Source organism: Drosophila navojoa, chromosome 5, assembly GCF_054131105.1.
Source record: "Drosophila navojoa isolate 15081-1374.11 chromosome 5, UAZ_NAV_1.0, whole genome shotgun sequence".
Lineage (NCBI taxonomy): Eukaryota > Metazoa > Arthropoda > Insecta > Diptera > Drosophilidae > Drosophila > Drosophila navojoa.
This window is the reverse complement of record NC_142893.1, coordinates 8,242,692-8,263,684: the sequence shown is the minus strand read 5'-3', so window position 1 is coordinate 8,263,684 and position 20,993 is coordinate 8,242,692. Positions and strand designations below refer to the sequence as shown.

Here is a 20,993-nt window from a genome sequence, read left to right as displayed (position 1 = left end):
TCAATTTGTGTTTTTTTACAATATCAACAAGAAATTTTTTAATTCGCCTGAATGATTGTGTTAATTGTTCATTTCATTAGGCTGGCTTTGCAAATGGGAATTGTAATGGAATTACACTATAAGTATATCATTTTAATTTGTTTTTGCCTCCACATGCGGAAATACTTGGTAAAGTTACTAGCTAATGTGAATCTATCAAGAAATTCATTAGAATTCCATACTCTAAGCACTTCTGCTTAATTCCAAATATAATTCTAAGAACTCGCTTGGAAGAGCATATAATTTATGCTAAAATAATTAGGAATTGTGCGTATTTCATAAATTTAGATGTGAAGTTGGACTCGGAATGTGCACAGTATACTAAGAAAGTTAGACTAAACTGTTATCTTAGCAGCTGTATTTTAATTAGAGTCTCAGAATATGTTAATCAGAAATTCTGCCAACTTTCGCAATCGTTGATAGACTCAGTTCTTATAATTATATGCGAGGCACAACAATTGGACGCATGCTTCACTCGGCTTAGCTCTCTCTTTCTCTCTCTCCATGCAAACATAAAATTCTCAAAAATATTGACAAGGAGCTGAGGAAACATCATCATCAAAAAGAAAATATAATATTACATGTCTAAAATTTCTCCATAAAAATTATTACTTTGTATATCATATAAACTGCTAAAGGAAATCAGCTAAGCCATCTCTTTGAGATAGATTTTCATTCCTAGAATTATGTACATAAAATTTATATCACATTTCTATAATAATATTAAATATTTTTGCACAGCTTCAATTCTCGCTTAAATTGCAAAAGCCAATTAGAATTCAGTTTAAATCCATTTTGTCATTCAATACAAATAAAAGCATATTAATTTCCGCAATTTCCACGGCGAAGAAAATTCAAGTTATTAGCCTTTGACATTTATATTAATTTATTTTCTTCTTCACAATCTTTTTTTTTTTTTTGCCAATTATATTGCGCTGAGTCAAAATTTTTTTGCCAATCAGTGGCACGTAATACACACTCACACACGCACGCATAGACAAGCATCAATCAATCATACGCCGCGTGCACCGTTGCCATATCAAAAATGTCTTCATGATAATGTCGCTCAATAATCACATCCACCGCAAAAACCGCAAAAAAGCAAATATGGAAAATTTGCACATATTTCCGCGAAGTATATGTGTGTGTTTGTGTGTGTGTGTGTGTGTGTGTGTGTGTGGGTGGGTTGGCACATTTCAATGCGGCTTTGAAATGCAAATAAGTGTGTGTAAAGCGAATTTCGTACACAAGTCGCAAATCAAAGTGCACACACCTACCTTTTCGTCTCCAACAGCTGCGCGTGAGAGCAGCTCGAATTTTCGTCCTCTGCTTGCTTCAGCGGTTTTGGCCTTCAGGCAGCGGCCTGTTTAGCGGTTGTAATTGTTGTTGTTGTTTTATCGCTTGTTGCTTGTTGCCTCTTCAATATTGGTTACACATATACGAGCACTTTTTTTTTTTTTTTTTGGTTAACTGACATTGCGCAAATTTGTTTGAGGTGGCATGAAAAATAAATCAAGCAAGCGACATGTACTTACATACAAAAAAAGATGTATTAAAATATGAAAAGCATAAAGCGCGTGAAAGACTTTGCAAAGGGAAAGATAACAGCATAGTTTATAAACATTTTGGTACAGTAAAAGCACGCTGAAAGGCTAGCAAGCCTGTGACAGGATTTTTCCCTCAATATTTAGCGAATATTAAAAAACAACAAAAAAGGAAAACAAACAATGAAAAAAGTTATAAAAACTTTAAAATAAATGGAATAATATAACGAAAAAAGTTATGAAAAGCTTTAAAATAAATATAATTATAATTTAAGGGACCTTTGTTTAAGTTTTAATATCGAAAGTTTGCTGTAAACATTTTTAAGAAATTTCCACTTTAATGTTTTTTTTTTTTTTTTAATTTGCACTTATTTAATTAATATAATTTTGTCTATTTTAATTTAATGTATTTTTGCCTGATAAATGGCAAAATTTATAAACATTAAAATCTAGAATACCTTTCAATTATAAATCAGCTAAAACTCTAATTAAAAATAATATTTAAAAAATAAAAAAAAAATAAAATTGTATTTAAATAAATTATTTACATTTTCTTTAAAAAATATCGATAATAAATAAGCATATACAAATAAAATAGTTTTAGCTCTCAAATCAGCTAAACCTACTCCGCAACTGTTCCTCAAGCGAGCCTTTACTGTACATGACTATAAACATATATCTGTCTGCTTGTCGAGCGGGGCAATGTAACTGATTTAAATTACAGTGACAACTGTCACATGTGTGACATTCCAACACACACATAAGCATATGCATTTGAAATAAATATATATATACATATATATTTAATATATATAAAATCATGTGCTTGCATATTTTTGGTTAGCTGTGCGTGGCTACATATGTTAATTTTTGGCTTAAGCTCTAATTCTTTTTGTTTTTATTTTTTTCATATTTCGGACATTTTTTTTGTTTTGTTTTGATTCGCTTAACCGATTTTACAATATGTAGACGCGCACGACTTGAATATATTTTCTTATTTTCTCTTTGTGAATTTTTTATATATGATTTCAACACTTTGGTAAATAATATTAAATATGCTAAAGGGAAATTTATGATTTACGTTTGATTAGAGGCTTAGCATAGACATTTTTTTTTTTTTTTAATAATTTCCTCGCTTTTATTTTGATTTCACTTTTCACATGGCTTTAAGAATTTATTGGCAACATTGTTGCCAGCAACACAATTTTTTGGCCTGCACTTGAACTAGTTGGCCAGTTGTCGTCTGCACTTTCCCTGCCAATGTCTGTCTATCTCTCTCTCTCTCTCTCTCCCTGTCTCTGTCTCTGTTTACTTGTCCACTGATAACGTTCTGAAACTTGAGTATTTGCAATCGAGTTGTGCGCGTTCGTCCGCTACCTTTGATTTGCCACGTCCGCTTTTCGAAGACACTCAACAGCAACTGTTGCAAATATCGAAAAGGCAACTTGTGGCTGCTGCATCTTCAGCGATAGAGCTTTGCCCAAAAGCTTTTTGCGTTAAGCACAAAAGCAAACTGTTGAATTCAAGAGAGAGAGAGAGAGAGAGAGAGGCACACACACAGAGAGCGCACTGAAAGCAGAGAGTGAAAGCCGCACGAAGAGCGCACGATTTATATTTTCCTGTTTTGCTTGCAGTTAATTTGCTTTTAATAATTTGTTATTCGACTAGCCTTTATTTGCATTTGTTTTGAAGCTTCAACACTACTAATTAAAAGCTTTTTAACTAATTTGTGAGTAATTATTTATTCAACTGGCAGGCTAAAGGGTATCTAAATGATTATAGTCGAAGCCTTTTATTATTCGAAATTGAATAAAATGCAGCGCGAGTTTTGAATATTTTTTTTAATGAAAGATGAATAAAATAATTTAACGAAAATTAATTAACACTAAGTATTTCTTAAATAATAAATTAACTGTTGCAAAATAGAATAAAATTCAAGTAAGTAACAAAGGTAATACAAATTTTTACAAATATTTTGTATGTAAAAACTAATAAAAACATTAAACAATTGAAAATTTAAATGAAAAACAAATAAATAAATAGTTTGATGAATTTCTTTTGTTTATCAATAAGTGAAAATAAATATGTTTCTATATATATGTACATACATATGTATATACATATATATATGTCTGCCTATGTATAAGAGCTATTAACATAAGAATTGCTTAATTCGGCAGCTGGATATTTTACTGAGCTTTCATTGAAGCTAATAACAACATTAATGTGGTCTTAACGCAAACACACAAACAGGTGTGTATGTGTGTATGCATGTGTGTAAGTGTGTGAGTGCGTGTGCGGGTTTATGTCAAGTTTACTTAAGCGACACTTGTCTGTCTTAAGGAAATCACACCCACCCACACACACACATATACAAGCACACAATTTAACAGTGTTGTGTGGCAGTTGTAGCAGCTGGAAAAGCTTTGTTTATTTTTGGCCAAACAAACGGCCACGTGTTACAGACAAGGCTTCGCACCTGAACAACAGCAGGCGAAGTAAGAGCTACAGGTGCAGCCGCTCAGGCAGGCATGATGGGCGCACGTTTGGCGAATTTGCGGAACGGAAGGACGCGCGCCGTTACTTAATTAATAGAGCACAGGCAATAAAATATAGCTGAGATGCACGCGCAACGGCAAATGCTATCCCTGTCCCTTTCTCTCTCTCATTCTCTTTTTTTCTTTGCCTCTCATATTTGCCACACCTTTAACGGGATGAAATCACAACTTAATTATGTGCATTAAATTTAACCGTTAAACGACACTCAAAATATTCAAAGGCCTCAAGTTCAGAATTGCGGCCTCCGTTTCAAAATGGCGCCTCTCTGTGTGGGTGTGTATGTGTGTGTCTGTGGCGTGCCTGTTTGTGTGTATGTTAAAAGCTACTCAACTCAACGGGTTTTTTTTTCGGTCTGTTTTCGACTGGCCGTTCATTGACTTTTTAATTGGCTAATTATAATCGATGCTTAGTCGGCGTTTCCTTGTTTTCTTTGGTTGCGTAGCTATGGCTATATCGGTCCACTCTTTGCTAAATTTACTCGCGCTTTGTTTTCAAGGTCTTCTATTGTTTTGCCTGTTGCGTTGGCTTAGCTATAATTAATATGCTATTGATTTGGATTTCATTTGGTTTCGCTTTGAGCTGCTTGTCACACCCAGAAGCACGTGCAGCCGCAACAATGCAATTATGCATTACTATACTTAATTTCAATAGTAATGTAAACATCTACGACTCATGCAAACGCAACATAATTCAATACAGTGGATCATTATTTACTTAAACAATGCATGTATTATTTGAAACATAAAAAATAAAATAAATAATAAAAAGCTGAATAAACAAATTAAGTTTGAAAAAATCAAAGTTACTAGAAGCGTCATCTATCGGTTAGTAGCAAACGGCGTTTTGCTTACACCATTCATATTTCTTCATCTACCCAAGCTGTACGCATATCAAAGACACAAACCATACGCTATGTTAAATGTATACGTATAAAACGTATTCCAGATTCACCTGTTACTGTACAAAACAACTCTAATAACATCCAGCACAGACTACAAAATGCTACTCTCTTTCATAATAGACCAAATTGCACCAGTTCCAATACATTTCCGCGCAGTGTGGAGTCACTGTCCATATGAGGAGCAATTCTGGTATGCAAATGCCGCTAACTGCTATCGATAATGGCAGATAAGAGCTACCCCCGATATTACCAGTAGTATTCGCGATAGTTGCGCAGCTCTAACATTCTTATCGCACATCCCTAGCGCTTTATACTGGTTGCTTTTTTGTTGCTTGTTGTTGTTGGTTGGAAAATACAATTAAAAATTGATTTCGATATTTAAATATTCAACGTATCAAGGTAAGTCCGAATAGCGGCACATTGTGTATCCAAAAAATAAGCCAAGTACGGAAAAGCTGTCGAAAAACGTGTCAAAGGGCCGTTTGAAAATAGCGCGTCACAAGTGTGTGTGCGTATAGGTGTTTGTATGTGTAAAAATGCGCTAACGCACGATTAAAGTACACACATGAGCGACTATTAACGCATTTTTGTAGCGAATATCTACAGTAACTAATTTTCTTGTACATTTTCTAGACAACAACGCGTCGGGTGGCAGCGTCGAAAATACCAAGGAAGCACATAAAAGAAAAATTTGCAAGGTGTTTGTGAATACGCGAGTGTGTGCGTGCGCGAGCGTGTGTGTGCTTGTGTGTGACAACGACGAGCAACGACTTTGCTGCCGCTGCTTCTGGTGCGTGCGCGCTGTCGCAAGGGACCAACACACCATCACATTCACATTGAAGCAATTTGCGATTGTATTGGTGTATCCTTTGGCATTTCTGCGAGCTTGGTTGGAAGTACGAGAGAAAATTTGCTTTTACCAAATCATAAACAAGTGCAGCTGAAGACGTTTTCAAAAAGAAATAAAAAACCACACCAAATAAAATGGAGAAAAGAATAGAATTGGAGAGACGCGCACGTAAAGCGAATCAGGTAAGTTTTCTTTTTGTTTTAAACTTGATATTTATTAAATTTGGACGGAACAAGGAAACGAAGTGCCAAACAAATACAAGCCGAAAAAACGCGCAAAATTAAATAGATTTTTTTGCTGTGATTACACAAATTTTCAATGTGTGTGAGTGTGTGCAACAATAACTACGCCATCATGTAAATCTAGTTTCAATTTGTGTCGCTGTCGACGCCATAAAAAAGAGCGCAAAAAGCACTAAGCGAAGAAGAAGAAGCGGCAAATAACATCCATCGGTGGAAAAAAAAAGAATTGATCGCCATAAGCAAATTCACACACAGCTACATGTCTACGTAGTATGTGTGTGTCGCGAGCAGTGTTGCCATGTGCGCGCATTTTTGCGCCTGTGCTCTGCTCAAATTGATGAAATGCAGCAGATATTCCAATTATTACATTAATGATATGTAACTAAAAGTTCATATATATTCAATAATATGTAGTCAATATTCGATTTATGACATGCATGCGCTTATGCGCGCTGATCGTGATATCCACAAAGCAGAAGTTGCGCCAGCTGGCAATGCTTCTAAAATCTGTTGTTGTTGCCTTTGCCGGCCTTCAATTGTGACAAACACTGCAATAAAAACATATGTATATGTATGTATGCGTGCGTTCGTATATGTGTGAGTGTTTGTATGCCATGCTTGTAATTTCAGGTTATTTGATACCAAAATGTATCTATAACAACATTATAGCGCGCGCATCATTCATATACACACACATACATATATATGTGTGTATATACAATGCATACAGGCTAACAAGAAACGTGTATGCACATAATAATCGACACATTCTCGCCAATGCCGATGGGTCGCCAGCTTTAACTATAGCTGCTGCTGAGACATGCACACACACTCAAACAGGCATATTGACTGCGCAGTCATAAATACACTCACACACATACATTCACACACAGAGACACACATCTGCTGTCGCAGGCTAGACTTTTCACAATGCAAAAAACCGGCCGCCCCAAACGAAACGGTACATGCACTGTTTACATGCACTTCCCTCTCTCCACACATATTCGTATGTATAAGCATACACACATACATATGTATGTATCTCTCGGCACAAGAAATGCGAACAAGAACGGAGCAGAGCAGACAAACCTGTCTTTCTTTCTTTTTTGGTGTGTGGCACTTTTGCTGATTAATAAACATGCGCTCTGGCAAGGCCTACTCAATCAGGCACCCACAACCCACCCCACCCAGCCAAAATGCACACACAGAGGTCCAACTACACATACACCAGTATAACCACACGCGGCCACACATAGTCAAAGCTAAGCTAATATGCACACGCTCCAAAGCTTAAGCTGTGTGCGATTGAATGTGTGTGTGAGCACTCATTTAACTACATCGGTATTTGTGTGCATGTAACTGTCCAGCAGAACAGATGAGACGAGTTGCGTTGCTGCTGCTGCTCACAACGTAAAATGTCGCCAGGCATTGTTGCCATCGCAAGAAACTGTAAATTTATATACCGGACTATTCTAATTTGTCTAATCAGAAAATAATCAAGCGCAACTAAAAAATGCTAACGCTTTCAAACGCCTGTTTCAAGCGGAAATCCAACGCTTATCAAAAGTCTCAAGTAAAAACCGTTTGTCTGATTCTCTTGCGCTTAGGCGCAACAACTACCCAAAAAAAAAGTCGTTTGTCAACATACAATTTGTTGTTGTTGTTGGGGTTAGTGCGGCTGCCGGCTTGTTCCATTCCGCAAATCGGAGGACTTGTATACTGTTTTCCTTTTCATCCCCATCCCTTCCAACCCCGTGCAACCCCCTTGAAGTGCTTCATAACATTTCATTTCGTTTCAGTTTTGTTTGTAACACGCGCGCGTATTGCGCTGCCATGTTATCAGCACTTGCTCTTTGCGCTGTTCTTTCAATGCCCATTTTCGCGCATTCCGTTTTGTGGCGCGTACGTCACACGTACACGCACACACATACACAACGGCTGCAAAAAAATGCTGTTACATAAACGCGTTGCCACTTTTTCAGCAGGGAGCTAGGTGCGCAATATGTTTGAAAATCATTGTTGTTGTCTCAGCACAGTAAATTGTTATTCATTTTTACCATAATTATATTCCATATTGTCAATGCGCCATTTTGTGTGCGAGTGTTCATTGCAATCAAAAAAAAGGTTTTGCGTTTGATCGATTTTTTGCGTATGTATTGTTTTTCATTTTGAGTTTTTTCTTTTGCGCTCGTTCTGGCACACGTTCACACAGACATGGCGGACTGTCAGAGACTCGCAATACGCTGAATACACAGGCAGTGTGACCGAATCGTCTAACGTTAAATATGCCCATTTCCGTATGCAGCAAAGGAATCGCTGACAGTACGAAATACCAAAAAAGAAGTTATATTCATAGAAGATGACTATTTATAAAACGAATTTGAATAATCAATTATTTTTCCTTTTCTATAAACGCACAGATCTCAGAACTGAATCTGGATAACTGCAGGAGTACAAGCATTGTTGGCCTTACAGATGAATATACCGCCTTGGAAACATTAAGTTTGATAAATGTGGGTTTGACCACACTGAAAGGTTTCCCCAAGTTACCCAATTTAAAGAAATTGGAATTATCTGATAATCGAATTTCGAGTGGCCTCCACTATTTAACGACCAGCCCAAAATTACAATATTTGAATTTATCTGGCAACAAAATCAAGGATTTGGAAACTCTGAAACCTTTGGAGGAGTTCAAACACTTAAATGTGTTGGATTTATTCAATAATGATGCTACACAAGTGGAAAACTATCGTGAGAAGATCTTCAAGATGTTGCCCTCGTTAAACTTTTTAGATGGGTAAGGATTACTACATATATATATTTTTATATAAACTAATGTCTTTATGTTTCTTTTTCTTTTGTAGATTTGATTGTAATGATGAGGAGGTACAATCGGAAGGGGATGATGACGATGAAGTCAATGGCAATGACTCCGAGGATGAAGGTGTGTACCACAAAAGACAGCATTTCTCCAAGGAACTGCTAAAAATGACCCTAAATGCTGTATTATACGATCGTTCTCTCTCATTGTTAGTTTCGTACTTCGGATCATAGCCATTCTCATTTTTTATTGTCACATTTCCTGTTTGAGCTAAGATCTGTTCAGTTATCCAGTCCATATCGTACACATTACAATACACAGATTCTGTCGACTTTCAGATGAGCGCAGTGCCTTCTGTGTAAACGGTTTAGAAATCGATTTAGACGAGCTCGATGCTTTGGAGCAGCGTGTTAAAGCCAAGAAACGTTTGCAGGAAATGCAAAATCAAAACCAAAAGCCTTCCGATGCTGACAATGATGAAGTAGACGAATTAGATGAATATTTAAAAGAACTCCAAATCAAAGAGAAAGCAAAGCTCGAGAGCCAATCTGTGATAGAAGCTAACCATCTCACAGTACAGCCGAATAGCAACCAATCGAACACGAATTTTGCAATTTTAATATATTGGTTTTTAGCAATATTAAATCTGGCGAATGCCGCCTATTGTAAGCATTTGTGCGTAAAGAAATTTTATTAAAACCTTATCAATTTGCTTGCATTGCTTGCAGTTTCTGGTGGAGATGATGATGCGGAAGACAGCGATGAGAGTGAAGACGAGGACAATGGCGACGTATCCCTGTCGGAGGTAAGTCAATAATTTATATCCATATAACAATCAGTCAATTAACTTATTGTCCATTTGGCAGGTCTATAATGATGATCTAGAAGAAGATAATTCCGATTGGGAAGAAGGCGAGGGCGGCGATGAGGATGAGGATGAAGATTCAGATATTGATGAAACCGATGGTGATCCAAATGAATCGGCTGCATCGGTCAATGCCAAGGATGAGAAGGATGCTGAGAAGCCAGGTGAGTGGAAGATAAATATATGAATATTTAAAAGATAGTTAATGTTTTTCATGTTGGACTTTTTCAGATGAAACGCATGCTAGGGGCAAGAAGAGAAAGCATGATGGTTAAAAGCAGCATGATCTACAAACTGTATCGTCTTTGTACGTTATACATTTAAATATATACACCAATACAAACAAACACACACATACACATACACACCCACATACTAAGTACAGCAACAACAAATAAGAAATCACATCATATTTTGATAAAACAAAAAATAACAAAACAAAAAAAAAAGAGTAAATAAGAAGGGCCCCATTAGCAAAAATCAACATTTGTTTCGTTACATTTTAAGCTAATTATTCTAAAGAAAAGAAAAACAATGTAATAATCAAAAGAAAAAACACAAAAATGATGATATATTATAAGCGAATACTAAAACAAAAACAATAATAAACACACAACAGTACAGACAACTATAGCAACCGAACCCAAAATGTGGCACTCAAAAAAGTAAATGAAAATGAAACAAGAAGATAAAAAATAGAGAGTTCCAATTAAATTCATGTTTGGCAATTGAATTTCTATCCTGAGACACAATTGTAAAACTGCTCAGCGTTAAGTTAAAAAATTTGTCAAAATATGATTGCAAAAATAATGTACAATTAGAACAAAAGAAACCCCAAACACGTTTTACAATGATGATAATGATGATGATATGTTACATTTGAAAAAAAAAAAACAAAAACAAAATTTGCCAATTTGCGCCTGTAATTTTGTTTTTACGTACGTTTTTTGCTTTATAATTTGAGAAAATATAATTTTTTGATTTGCTGCTTCTCCCCGGTTTCGTGTTACAAAGATTTAAACAATTTAACTGCTAAGGAGGATTTTTAACTAACTCTTAAGTCATTCCTTTTTGAATATACATACATAAAACATTACACAAAAATTAGTTAAGCGCAATTTTAATTTATACTAATGAAAAAATATTGTCAAACACAATCTACTATTATTCATTGTTATCCAAATCCCACATTCTCTCTATAAACTCAAAATTGTTTAAACTTAAATGAAGATACACACATTATTTTAAGTACACACAACTATATTGTCATACAGATTTGTTTCCAGTTCTTCAAAAGCAGTAGTAGCATACATTACAATATATTAGACAAGAATATATGAATATATATATTTTTTCATTTCATTAAACAACAAAAAAATAGCAACAAATGCAATACGTTTGTTAAGGTACAGACAAATTGTATAAACACCGAAAGCGAAACCGAAATACATAAAAATTAAATAATTTTAAACAATCTCGTTTCACTGCTTATAGCATATATAAAAAAACAAATAGCTTAACTTTTAACTAAATATTGGAAATTAACTCCAAATATGCTTGAACTATCGATTATGCCTATCGAAACATCGGCATAATTTTAGCCGGTAACCAACACACAAAAACATCTTAAACGTACATTTCCCAACACTGAGCGGCACTTGAACATGCGCAAAAGAGGAAGCAAGCATTGCACATATGCGGAAGCGAGAGAGTGATATTCAGCCAACGCTGACTACAACGTCGCGACGCTGTCGACGTCTCCTTTATTTGACGTCGAGTCGTCGCAGCGGCTGGCTGTGTTAAAATATACATACTAGAAAAGTAGACTGCGCTGCCTGCTTCATTCTTGGAACAAAAATTTCACTGTTGGCAGCGACTGAGAAATAAAATTGAACGTCGACGTCGCGACGATTCCTCCTCGAAGAAGACCAAATCAAAATAAAAACAAATAAACTATAAAGGGTGCGTGCGCGCCAATTATTTAACAACAATTAGCAAACGAAAGAAACAAAGTGAGTTTTAGTTAGTTCGTTTCATATAAATGGCAATATTGATAAAGTGGCCAATTTACATGCATACACACAAATACATATAGAAATGTATATGTAGACGCGCGCACACACACATCGATACGAATATGCACATGTATAAGTAGTATATTTAATATATTTGTGTGTTTTCTCGCAGTGCACACACTGAGTGCAGCCATCGAAATGGACAAACTGGATGCCAACCTGGAGCAGCAGTTTGATCTCAATCTAATTGAGGCAGTTAAAATGAATCCCGTTATATACGATCGCTCACATTACAATTATAAGCATTTTGTGCGTAAGGCGCAGACTTGGAAGCAAATCGCTGAAACACTTGGAGTTAGCGGTAAGTGAAATTTTAGTGTTGTGAAACGGGTGTCCGAAGGGTGCAACCAGCCCATAAGCTGTGTGGCAAGTGAAATTGAGTATTAGCCGCTGAGGCAACTAAGGCAGCTGGCGCCGTCGTCGTCGCAGCAAATTGATTAAATTCTGTGTTCGTACACGAGAGAAGAGGGAGAGGGTGGAACGGGTGCAGAATGGGCTGGCAACAGAGGCGACATACGACGACATCGTCGACAGCGACAGCGGGCGTCGGCAGCAGGCGGGCAGCAAAAGCAAGTGTACAGAATCGACGCAAAAGTGAACGGCGACGCGACGGAGACGCGACAGACGGTTGTGAAATGACAGGAGCGCATTGAGCTCGGAACGGTTTGGGCGCTGCTAAAACATATTGAAAATTATATAGCTTCATGCGTATTGTGCATTGAATGTATATAAATGCAAACATTTCTTTGTTACATGAAAATATCCTGTTATCTAACCGGTTATATGCGCCCGCTTTTGGGCGCTACAGCTACGCTCCTGACTGCGCTGTCGACAATATGTGCGCGCAGTCAACATTTTTGAAGTTGCTGTACTTTTGCGTCGCAGTAGTTGTCTTTGTCACACACACGCTGCCTACGCCAGCGTTTATTTTTATACAACAGCTACTGCTGCCGTCGCCGCTGCAGCTGCTGCCAACATTGATGTTGGCTGTTCACTCGCACACACGTACACACACATTCAGCCATAAACAACACGCATACAAATAAAGACAATCGTCGACCAACCGAACAGCTTTCATTTCATTTCATGACTGTATACTAAAGAAAAAAAATACAGTTTCGTCTGTTCCCCCTGTCTGTTAAAAATTGTGTGTTCCAAATCCGATTTTGGGGCTTTTCCATAAATGAATTATGCAAGTCGTTTTTTATATTAAATGAAATAAGAGTTTGGCGCCAAACCATTTGAGAAGAAAATATGAAGACGACTCTGTCGTCAGATTTGCTGCCTGGTCCGCGCAGCTATACCAAGCTGGCAGAATCGCGTTACCAATACCAAGCTGGCAGAATCAACTCGTAGTTGTAGTCGACGTCGACAGCAGCAGCGGGCGCGCGCCTGCCGCCAGGCCGCTCGGAAGCTGCTGTCGCTGCTGGCGTGCCACGGATTCAGCTTCAGCTCAGCAGCAGCAGCTACAGCTGCTGCGACTACTGCGCCTGCTGCGACTGCTGCTGCTGCTACTGCTGTTGCTGCCTCAGCTGCGATTGCTGTAGCTGCTACTGCTGTTGCTGCTATTGCTACTGCTGCTGCGGCTTCTGCCAATAGCTAACGTCGTTTGTTCAAGTGTCAGCGGGGGCGGCTGAGGCAACGGCGTTGACGTCTCGCGGTTTGTTTTGGTTTGCAATTTGACGCACACATATGGCTGACGTCTGGCAGCAATGCCGGCGTTGCCATCCCCCTTAAGAAAAACTTGACAAAAAACGCAAAGTAAACAAACTCATATTAGCGCTAATATTTATGAAATAGAATACGAAGCCAGAGGAAAAAATGTTAATTCGTTTTCTTTATGCGGAATTATAATGAATGTATTCTATTTCAGAACAAAAATGTACAAAGCGTTGGAAGAGCTTACGCGACAAATTCGCGCGCGAAATGAAACTATGCCAAGAATCGCGCTGGCGCTACTTCAAGCAAATGCAATTCCTTGTGGACTCCATTCGCCAGTATCGTGAATCGCTGCTGGGCAAGTGTGCTAACGGCAGCCAGAATGCCAATCAAGTGGCCGATCCCACGCAACAGCAACAGGCCCAGCAGCAGACGGTCGTCGACATCTTTGCACAGCCGTTCAATGGCAGCGCCACCACATCCGCACAGGCACTGACGCATCCGCACGGTGAGTACACGATTTCACATAAAACATATCTGATTTTAATAAAGATTTCCCCATAGAAATCACTGTCACTGGAGATGCCCAGCTCGCCACCGCTGTGGGCAAGGATCAGAAGCCATATTTCTATGAGCCGCCGCTGAAGCGTGAACGGGGCGAGGAAGAGCACAGTGACAATATGCTGAACAGCATTAAGATATTCCAGAACAATGTCTCGCAAGCGGTCAGTGCCGAGGATCAGTCGTTTGGCATGGTCGTCACCGATATGCTCAACACGCTGGGCGTGCGGCAAAAGGCCGAGGCCAAGGTGCACATCATCAAGTATCTGACGGATATGCAACTGTTGGCACAGCATAACAAATACTAACTGTCGAGTCGTTTGTAGCATTACCAGCATCAACAGCAATTGCTGCAACTGCTCCAATTGGATAATGTGCTGGACGCTCGATGGTTAATGTAAAGCAGCTACATACAACAACAACAAATAAACAACCAACAATATAAAAAAAAAAAATCCCAAAAACAGGAGTTGCCTGTTTTTTTTTCTAGCTATTAAGTCTTAAAAGTCAAACTAAAGTTTAGAATTAGTTATAAAACAACACACTTCATATACACTTACATAAAACAAAAACATACAATTACGTAAGCACAAACCGTATATATATAATCATGTGTATATATATATTCTTGTGCTTTGATCTTTTGTAGTTGGCCCTACGCCTCCGTTAAACTTTCTAACCCAGTTTAGATGTGTACAAAATGGTAAAAGAAAACTGGTTCTAGAAATTTTTAGTGTACGTAGTTCTTTTTGTAAAACAATTTATGAAATGTTTTTTGCCAATTAATCTTGTAAAACACAGCATATTGTATATTTTTGACTACCATTTAGTTTAAACATGCCATCGGGTTTAGTTTTGTAATTTCTTGTAAAATTAAGACAAATTGTAATCACAAAACAAAAAGAAAAGAAAAACACGTTATTTTAATTTTTTAAGTTCTGTTGTAATATGCTAAAAAGAAAAGAAGAAAACGCTTGAAATTCAAATCGAAAGGCTTTAATTACGATCCTTTTAAGCATATATACACACACACACATATACACAATTACAACCACACGTAAAGCATATTACACAATTACATTGAATATATTTCTGCATATTTATATATACATATATATATATTTTCTGTATACATGAAAAGGTTTTTAAATAACGCTGAAAAACGAAAATTGAAAACATCATAGACGTGTAAATTTTTGCCAAAAACAATATTGTAAGATGCAATGTTGTTTTAACATTTCAATTTACCTAATGTTTTTTGATGTACATTATATCATTAATTGTGCAATTATTTGCAATAAAAAAAGGAAAACCAATATACAAAACCAAGCAAATAAGCAAAATATTTATTTACAATCGTGGGTGCACTTTTTGTAACGAGGTGGCAGCCCTGTTGAGCGGTAAACAAAAAACAGCTGTTACTCTATTTTGTCATGTAGCAGTGCGCTACAAATTTTTATATAATGTCAGCTAATAGTGAAAATGATGAAACAAAAACACCCAAAGATGTTCCAAAAGTAACTGATACATGGGCCGTGAGTAATGCAGGCTTAAATTTGCACCAGATTTTAAAATTGCAAATTACAGATTCGGCCGTGTCACCTGTATAAAGATGAGTATGACGATTGCAGCAGCTTCAAGGCACGCTTCCATCAATATTTCATCTATGGCAAAGACACGGATTGCTCGCAATGGCTGACCGATTTTCAGAATTGCGAACGCTATGAGCGCTCCAATGGCAATGATGTGGAGGCGGGCAGCGCTATAGTCAAAAGCGAGGAGCAGCGCAGATTGACAAGATTGCGTGCACACTATGCGAACGATACGTGGATGAAGCGTAAAGAGCCACCAGAGGATTGGGCCAAGCCGTTGCCCGAATGGCTAGAGAAACGCAATGAAAATACATATTTGGAGTTGAAGCAAAAGGAGCTGATGGGCTTGGCGGTACCACAGGAAGAAGCGCGTTCATATTGTTCTATTATGTAGAAAATAAAGGAGATATATTTAAATCATTTTATTGTTTATATCTGGCAACGCTGCGCCAACAGCTGCTTTGCATTGCGCGTGCTGCGATTGGGGGTGGACAACTTTGTTCAGAAGCAGCCACAAAATTTCGTTATACACATTTCAAAAATAAACAAATTGTTTCCATTAAAGATGTTAAAGGGCAGCACACTAAAGGCTTTGGATGTACGAATTATACAGCGTTACATGCAATCAAGGTCAGCAGGTAAATTGTTAATTATATAATCTCAAGTCTTGGCAACCTTTGCCACAGTATGTAAAAAAAAAAGTTACAAAATTGTATCGAAAGTTTAAAGTTTATAAATGATTAAATTATTAAAAAACTGTTATTGACAAAACGCAGCCTTTCTTGTTGTAGTTGCCAGCAGATCGGACCGCGTCACTATATAAATGGCATCCAGCGCTACTACATAACGTTCAATGATTTTCGCAACAAGAAACGCATGTACACCAAAAAAGAGCTAGTCGGGTGAGTTGTCGGCGAGATGATCTCATTAGTTATAAATTTGACTGATATATGTATGCATACACTTGCTTACAGCTACTCCATGGAAGATATGTACAGCGTTGTCTCCGATGTCAGTAACTATTACAAATTCGTGCCCTATGTTAAGAAATCGCAGGTGCACACCGTCGATCCCGGAGGAGGTGGATTCAAGGCGGATCTGATTGTTGGCTTCCCACCACTCAACGAGATCTACACGTCGCAGGTTACATTGCAGCCGAACAGTCGCGTGAAATCGGAATGCCACGACGGCCGATTGTTTAACTACCTCCTCAATGAATGGCGTTTCAGTCCGGGCCTGAAGGACATACCGAATTCATGTGTTGTCGACTTTCGCGTTGCCTTCGAGTTCAAATCGTTGCTGCACAGCAATATTGCCAATATTTTCTTTGATTTGATATGCGATCAAATGGAGAACGCCTTCATCTTGGAAGTTAATCGTCGCAGTGGCCCGCCCTCTATACGCTCGCATGTACTCAAATCGAGGCGATCCTGACAATAACAAAAACCAATCCAACCCAGCCCAGCTCTACCCCAATCCAATCATAGTCAGATTTCCCATTCATGTTCATGTTCAAATATAAAAAATATCGTAATGTCTGTTTAGTGAAATAGAAGATATACATAATATAAATGTTGACAGAGGCGTTTTATATTTCTTTTGTTATAACAAATTGTAAATAAAATTGAGAAAACACAAAGTTTACACGTGTTTTAAGTACTTAATTGCAAAATTAAAATCTTTTCACTTAACAGTCTCGTTCTTTTTTTTTCTTTTTGCTTTAATACACAACGGATACAAAAGTGTTTTTATATTTTGTTTTATAATAATTGACGGTATGTATTTTATGTTGAAAATTAAATATAAAATTAGAATTATATTGGAATGGCATCGTTTAAGTTTGAGAAACTTTCATAAGTGGCCTACAACATTACAGTTACATGCTTATTAAATATAATTACTCATTTGCTATTTTTTATTTGTTATATATATTACTTAAACTACGTTTAGCTTTCCATTGCGATATTTTAAATGATATACATATGTATATTAAATAATGTAAAAATGGTCTTGCGAGTTTTGTGCGTCACATAAAATGTGTTTTTGTTAAAATTAAAATAAATGCGTTCGAATTTTGTAAAATGAATTCAATTAAATATAAACATGATATATGTTATTTACAGCAGAATATCGCAATACTTTTAAACGTAGTATTTATTAGGCAGTTAATAGATTTAGTTTGGAACACTAAAATATGCCTGAAGAAATGAAGTACAAATATGTTCTCAGATATACATATATCTATTTAAGTATATGCGAGGATAGTCTTCAAAATGATCGAGTAAACAAATTAAATTCATTTGCATTTTTCTAATTTATATTTTCAAGAAATTGGAAATTTTAATTTATCTTCGAGTTAAGATTGCAAATTTTGTAAGACTATCCTCGTTTATGTACGCATCTAATAGATACTATCTATAATTCGAGTGTGTCCTATATATATAATGCTAAGCTCTCTACAATTTTACTTTATACAAGTTGGGTAAGGGGCTTGTGTGTAACAATCTCTACTTAGAGCAGTACAAAAAGTCGACTAACATACAACAGTAAGTGATAATATTTCTTTTTGTATACCCTTTCAGTACAGCTAAATTGGTTAGGGTATAGGTTAGATCACTTTGTGTTTGATTTTTTTTTATAGTTTAGGTTTAGTTTCTGATATTGTCCAGTGAAATTACGCGTGCAACTACTTAGGAAACAATTAAGCTACATAGATCAACAAATAGTTATGCATATACAGGTATGCATATGGCAAATAGCAGCTAATGATTATGTTTATGCAATACAAGGTATATACGTAGTAGATAGGTACAATTCCTTACGCACTAAACGAACTAAACTAAAAGACAAGAAAATTAAATACATATTTCGGACGTATATGAAAGCATGCCAAAAATAACAATATGAACATTAGGTTAACCAAATTCGTTGCGTTTAAAAGATTATTGGAAATTGGGATGCGGCTGAACCATTTCAAATGGTTTCTTTTTTCAAAAAATATCACTTTTGGGGCTTTTCGGGATGGTGGCGATGTGGCTGCCACGAGGCGGCAGCAACAACTGCCGCCAGTTTCCTTCGCTCTCAGTTGTGCTTGGCCCGCTTACCAAACATATAGCCCTTCCAGCGCTCGGCAGTCTGGGCGATTAATGGATCACTGTCGATGGTCGCCAGCAGCAGCAGCTGATTCACATGCGTTGCATGATAATCCCAGCGTGCCAAATTTGGCGCCACACCCAAACTCAAGTGGCGCAGATCGTAGCTGGTGCCGGAGCCGGTATCGTACAGCAACAACATCTTCTTCAGTGAATGCATGCCCTGGGCAAACAATTTGCCCGCCTCGCGTGCTATCTTTCCAGGCGCTGTGCTGTTCAGATCGTACAAGCCGAGCAGTGAGTATATGAAACCGTTGAGCACATACGATGCCGGCGTTGTGGGATACTCCTCGTACCTGGTAAATGGCAAAGGGTTAAAATAGCTCACAGTTTATTCATACACACTCACCAATAGTATTTCTCCATAAACTGAGCCAGGACACCGCCGTCCCGCGAGTAGATGCGATACGGCTGCAGTCCCAAAGAAGCCGCCTTCAAATATCGCATATCTCCTCCAGAATGCCAATAGGCACGTGCCAGCACTGAAATGGCATGCCCTTGGCCCATGGCCGATATCCAGCCGGGACGCAGCTCCGCAAAACCATTCAAACTGCGACGCACTGGATTCGTCCAGCCGCCAGTTTTCATATCCTGATTGTGCACAAACCATTCGGCTGCATCATAGAAATGGGCCAAATGATCGCTCGTCGAGAGCGTAATATTATCGTAGAAGCCAATGCCCAAAAAGGCAATGGATAGCACCTCCAAGTCGCTGCGACGCACCTTCAATGGGGAACGCTTGTCGCCCATGACAATGCCCTTCTGTAGATCAATGTGCAAATCCCTGGTAATGTGACGCCATTTGTTCAGGGAACCAGCGCCCAGGCCATAATAAATATTGGACTCCTGCACGCTGAGTAACAGCTCTGCAGCCAGGTAATGCAAATTGTAACTGTGCTTCGTATCCCGGTTCAGGACGGTCACCATCAGGCTGCTGCTATTCGTGACCAGCAGCAGATCTACACTCAAAACCAGATCCTGCGTCTGATTCAGCTGTATACTAATGGCGCTCTCATAGCCAATCGTTGTCTCGAATTGGACAATGCTCGTGTTGAATTTGTGATGCCAAATGCGTGTCATGTTGCTCGTCTTCGGCGTGTTCCAGTCCATCTGATTGCTATCGGCATCTTCCAGTATGTGGATGCGTGGCGTTTGTTCCGTTAGATTTTTGCTGTAATGCGCCAGCGCAAATTGTGCAATCTGTGTGGGATAGAAGTAGCCACGTTTCTCCCATTGTGTACTCACTGGCACGCCCTCGGCGGCACTGATGCACTTCACGCGATCCCGCACCTCCACATTGTAGTTCTCGAAGTACATGAAGACGCCACGAGGATCGTATTTGCCCTTGGGCAAATTCACCTTTGCATTGCTGTGCATCCAATTGAATTTGGGTGCTTCGCTGCCACTGCTACCTCCTGTGGTGACAGCTCCACTGACATCGAAATACTGCCGCAGAAACGAGAAGGGCACATACACCTCGTTGGCATTCTCGTCCCGTTTGCAGTGTATGCTATATTCCTGATTGATGGCGCATTCAATGTCTTGCAAGGGGCTGGACTGCAAGTCCTGCCCTGCAGCTGAGCTGGCCAGCGTGTCGTAGGTCTGCCGTCGACTCAGCTGACGCACGAAATCCGGCGAGAAACTGAACGCTGCACAGCGCATATAAATGCCCAATGTGATGACCATTACAGCTACCGTGAGCAGCAGCAACACAGCTTTCAGATTCAGACGCATAATGAAGAATACCAGTGGCTCACGCTGCAATTAAATTATCTATTAACTATGTACTTCAATAGGTTAAATTTGTTTTGCTTACCTTTAAATTGTGTGGCTTACGCAGCGCAGTTTCCCGCTGCTGCAGCAGCAGCGTCGACGTCGACGACGGCGGCGTTGGCTGTCCACTCAATTTGTGGACATTGCTGGAGCTGGCTCTGCCACTGGCGTCCACTGACAGATACTCGGACATGCAAATTTGTAGCCTGGTCACACTTTGCGCGAGCGAAGGAGCTTTTCAGTGCTAATTTATGCAGTGCGCTCTAACGTCATATTCTAAATATATACATATGTATATTACACACACTCACACACACAAACACACTTAAATGCGACAACGTTGTATTTGCACAGGTAACT

General features: G+C 38.4%; 6 protein-coding genes across 13 annotated transcripts in view; 4 read left to right on the top strand and 2 right to left on the bottom strand.

Annotated features, from left to right (window-relative positions):
- Elk (Eag-like K[+] channel) overlaps positions 1-3,039 on the bottom strand; it is a 78,781-nt gene extending 75,742 nt beyond the window's left edge. For 3 of the 4 annotated variants that reach the window (XM_089261503.1, XM_089261505.1, XM_089261506.1), the window contains exons 1-2: positions 2,961-3,013; positions 1,317-1,569 (exon numbers count right to left, since the gene is read on the bottom strand). The gene's annotated coding sequence lies outside the window, so the exon portion shown is untranslated. Of the gene's footprint in view, positions 1-1,316; positions 1,570-2,960 lie in introns of all 4 variants that reach the window. The other variant, XM_089261504.1, reaches the window with a different exon arrangement.
- Positions 3,040-5,285: 2,246 nt separating this feature from the next.
- Positions 5,286-11,162, top strand: Mapmodulin (acidic leucine-rich nuclear phosphoprotein 32 mapmodulin). 3 transcript variants are annotated; one of them, XM_018106338.3, is made up of 8 exons: positions 5,286-5,442; positions 5,677-6,075; positions 8,556-8,932; positions 9,000-9,079; positions 9,295-9,621; positions 9,685-9,761; positions 9,823-9,985; positions 10,053-11,162. In XM_018106338.3, exons 2-8 carry the CDS (start codon positions 6,028-6,030, stop codon positions 10,094-10,096), a joined length of 1,116 nt encoding a protein of 371 aa, XP_017961827.1. In that variant the 5' UTR covers positions 5,286-5,442; positions 5,677-6,027; the 3' UTR covers positions 10,097-11,162. The 3 variants fall into 3 exon arrangements, with proteins under 3 accessions (XP_017961827.1, XP_017961828.1, XP_089117636.1); XM_018106339.3 differs by lacking the exon at positions 9,295-9,621 and having other exon boundaries at positions 5,287-5,442; XM_089261510.1 differs by lacking the exons at positions 5,286-5,442; positions 5,677-6,075 and adding an exon at positions 8,403-8,472 and having other exon boundaries at positions 8,551-8,932.
- A 348-nt stretch (positions 11,163-11,510) lies between these two features.
- Adf1 (Adh transcription factor 1) lies at positions 11,511-14,582 on the top strand. 2 transcript variants are annotated; one of them, XM_018106791.3, is made up of 4 exons: positions 11,511-11,833; positions 12,009-12,197; positions 13,770-14,063; positions 14,108-14,582. In XM_018106791.3, coding segments are annotated over exons 1-4 (801 nt in total). In that variant the 5' UTR covers positions 11,511-11,832; the 3' UTR covers positions 14,425-14,582. The 2 variants fall into 2 exon arrangements, with proteins under 2 accessions (XP_017962280.1, XP_017962282.1); XM_018106793.3 differs by having other exon boundaries at positions 11,520-11,833; positions 14,120-14,582.
- A 911-nt stretch (positions 14,583-15,493) lies between these two features.
- On the top strand, positions 15,494-16,128 carry LOC108655180 (synaptic plasticity regulator PANTS). The gene is made up of 2 exons (XM_018106912.3): positions 15,494-15,651; positions 15,704-16,128. Exons 1-2 carry the CDS (start codon positions 15,580-15,582, stop codon positions 16,100-16,102), a joined length of 471 nt encoding a protein of 156 aa, XP_017962401.1. The 5' UTR covers positions 15,494-15,579; the 3' UTR covers positions 16,103-16,128.
- A 24-nt stretch (positions 16,129-16,152) lies between these two features.
- LOC108655179 (coenzyme Q-binding protein COQ10, mitochondrial) lies at positions 16,153-17,347 on the top strand. 2 transcript variants are annotated; one of them, XM_018106911.3, is made up of 3 exons: positions 16,153-16,338; positions 16,500-16,610; positions 16,683-17,347. In XM_018106911.3, the coding sequence occupies exons 1-3, from the start codon at positions 16,274-16,276 to the stop codon at positions 17,140-17,142; spliced, it is 636 nt and encodes a 211-aa protein (XP_017962400.1). In that variant the 5' UTR covers positions 16,153-16,273; the 3' UTR covers positions 17,143-17,347. The 2 variants fall into 2 exon arrangements, with proteins under 2 accessions (XP_017962400.1, XP_017962399.1); XM_018106910.3 differs by having other exon boundaries at positions 16,485-16,610.
- A 978-nt stretch (positions 17,348-18,325) lies between these two features.
- Positions 18,326-20,940, bottom strand: Hsepi (D-glucuronyl C5-epimerase). The gene is made up of 3 exons (XM_018105454.3): positions 20,677-20,940; positions 19,210-20,618; positions 18,326-19,156 (listed from the first exon to the last, which is right to left on the bottom strand). Exons 1-3 carry the CDS (start codon positions 20,824-20,826, stop codon positions 18,790-18,792), a joined length of 1,926 nt encoding a protein of 641 aa, XP_017960943.1. The 5' UTR covers positions 20,827-20,940; the 3' UTR covers positions 18,326-18,789.
- Between the last annotated feature and the right edge of the window lie 53 nt (positions 20,941-20,993).

Bases quoted from the DNA above. Each gene is read 5' to 3' on its own strand.
- Mapmodulin (XM_089261510.1), top strand. From the start codon at position 8,421: ATGCCCATTTCCGTATGCAGCAAAGGAATCGCTGACAGTACGAAATAC. The intron at 8,473-8,550 runs AAAGAAGTTATA...TTTCTATAAACG, and splicing joins TGACAGTACGAAATACCAAA to CACAGATCTCAGAACTGAAT. The intron at 9,986-10,052 runs GTGAGTGGAAGA...GGACTTTTTCAG, and splicing joins GAAGGATGCTGAGAAGCCAG to ATGAAACGCATGCTAGGGGC.
- Adf1 (XM_018106791.3), top strand. The intron at 12,198-13,769 runs GTAAGTGAAATT...ATTCTATTTCAG, and splicing joins TGAAACACTTGGAGTTAGCG to AACAAAAATGTACAAAGCGT. The intron at 14,064-14,107 runs GTGAGTACACGA...ATTTTAATAAAG, and splicing joins GGCACTGACGCATCCGCACG to ATTTCCCCATAGAAATCACT.
- LOC108655180 (XM_018106912.3), top strand. From the start codon at position 15,580: ATGTCAGCTAATAGTGAAAATGATGAAACAAAAACACCCAAAGATGTT. The intron at 15,652-15,703 runs GTGAGTAATGCA...TGCAAATTACAG, and splicing joins AAGTAACTGATACATGGGCC to ATTCGGCCGTGTCACCTGTA.
- LOC108655179 (XM_018106910.3), top strand. From the start codon at position 16,274: ATGTTAAAGGGCAGCACACTAAAGGCTTTGGATGTACGAATTATACAG. The intron at 16,339-16,484 runs GTCAGCAGGTAA...GACAAAACGCAG, and splicing joins CAGCGTTACATGCAATCAAG to CCTTTCTTGTTGTAGTTGCC. The intron at 16,611-16,682 runs GTGAGTTGTCGG...ACTTGCTTACAG, and splicing joins ACCAAAAAAGAGCTAGTCGG to CTACTCCATGGAAGATATGT.
- Hsepi (XM_018105454.3), bottom strand. From the start codon at position 20,826: ATGTCCGAGTATCTGTCAGTGGACGCCAGTGGCAGAGCCAGCTCCAGC. The intron at 20,619-20,676 runs GTAAGCAAAACA...ATTTAATTGCAG, and splicing joins GTAAGCCACACAATTTAAAG to CGTGAGCCACTGGTATTCTT. The intron at 19,157-19,209 runs GTGAGTGTGTAT...GCCATTTACCAG, and splicing joins TTTATGGAGAAATACTATTG to GTACGAGGAGTATCCCACAA.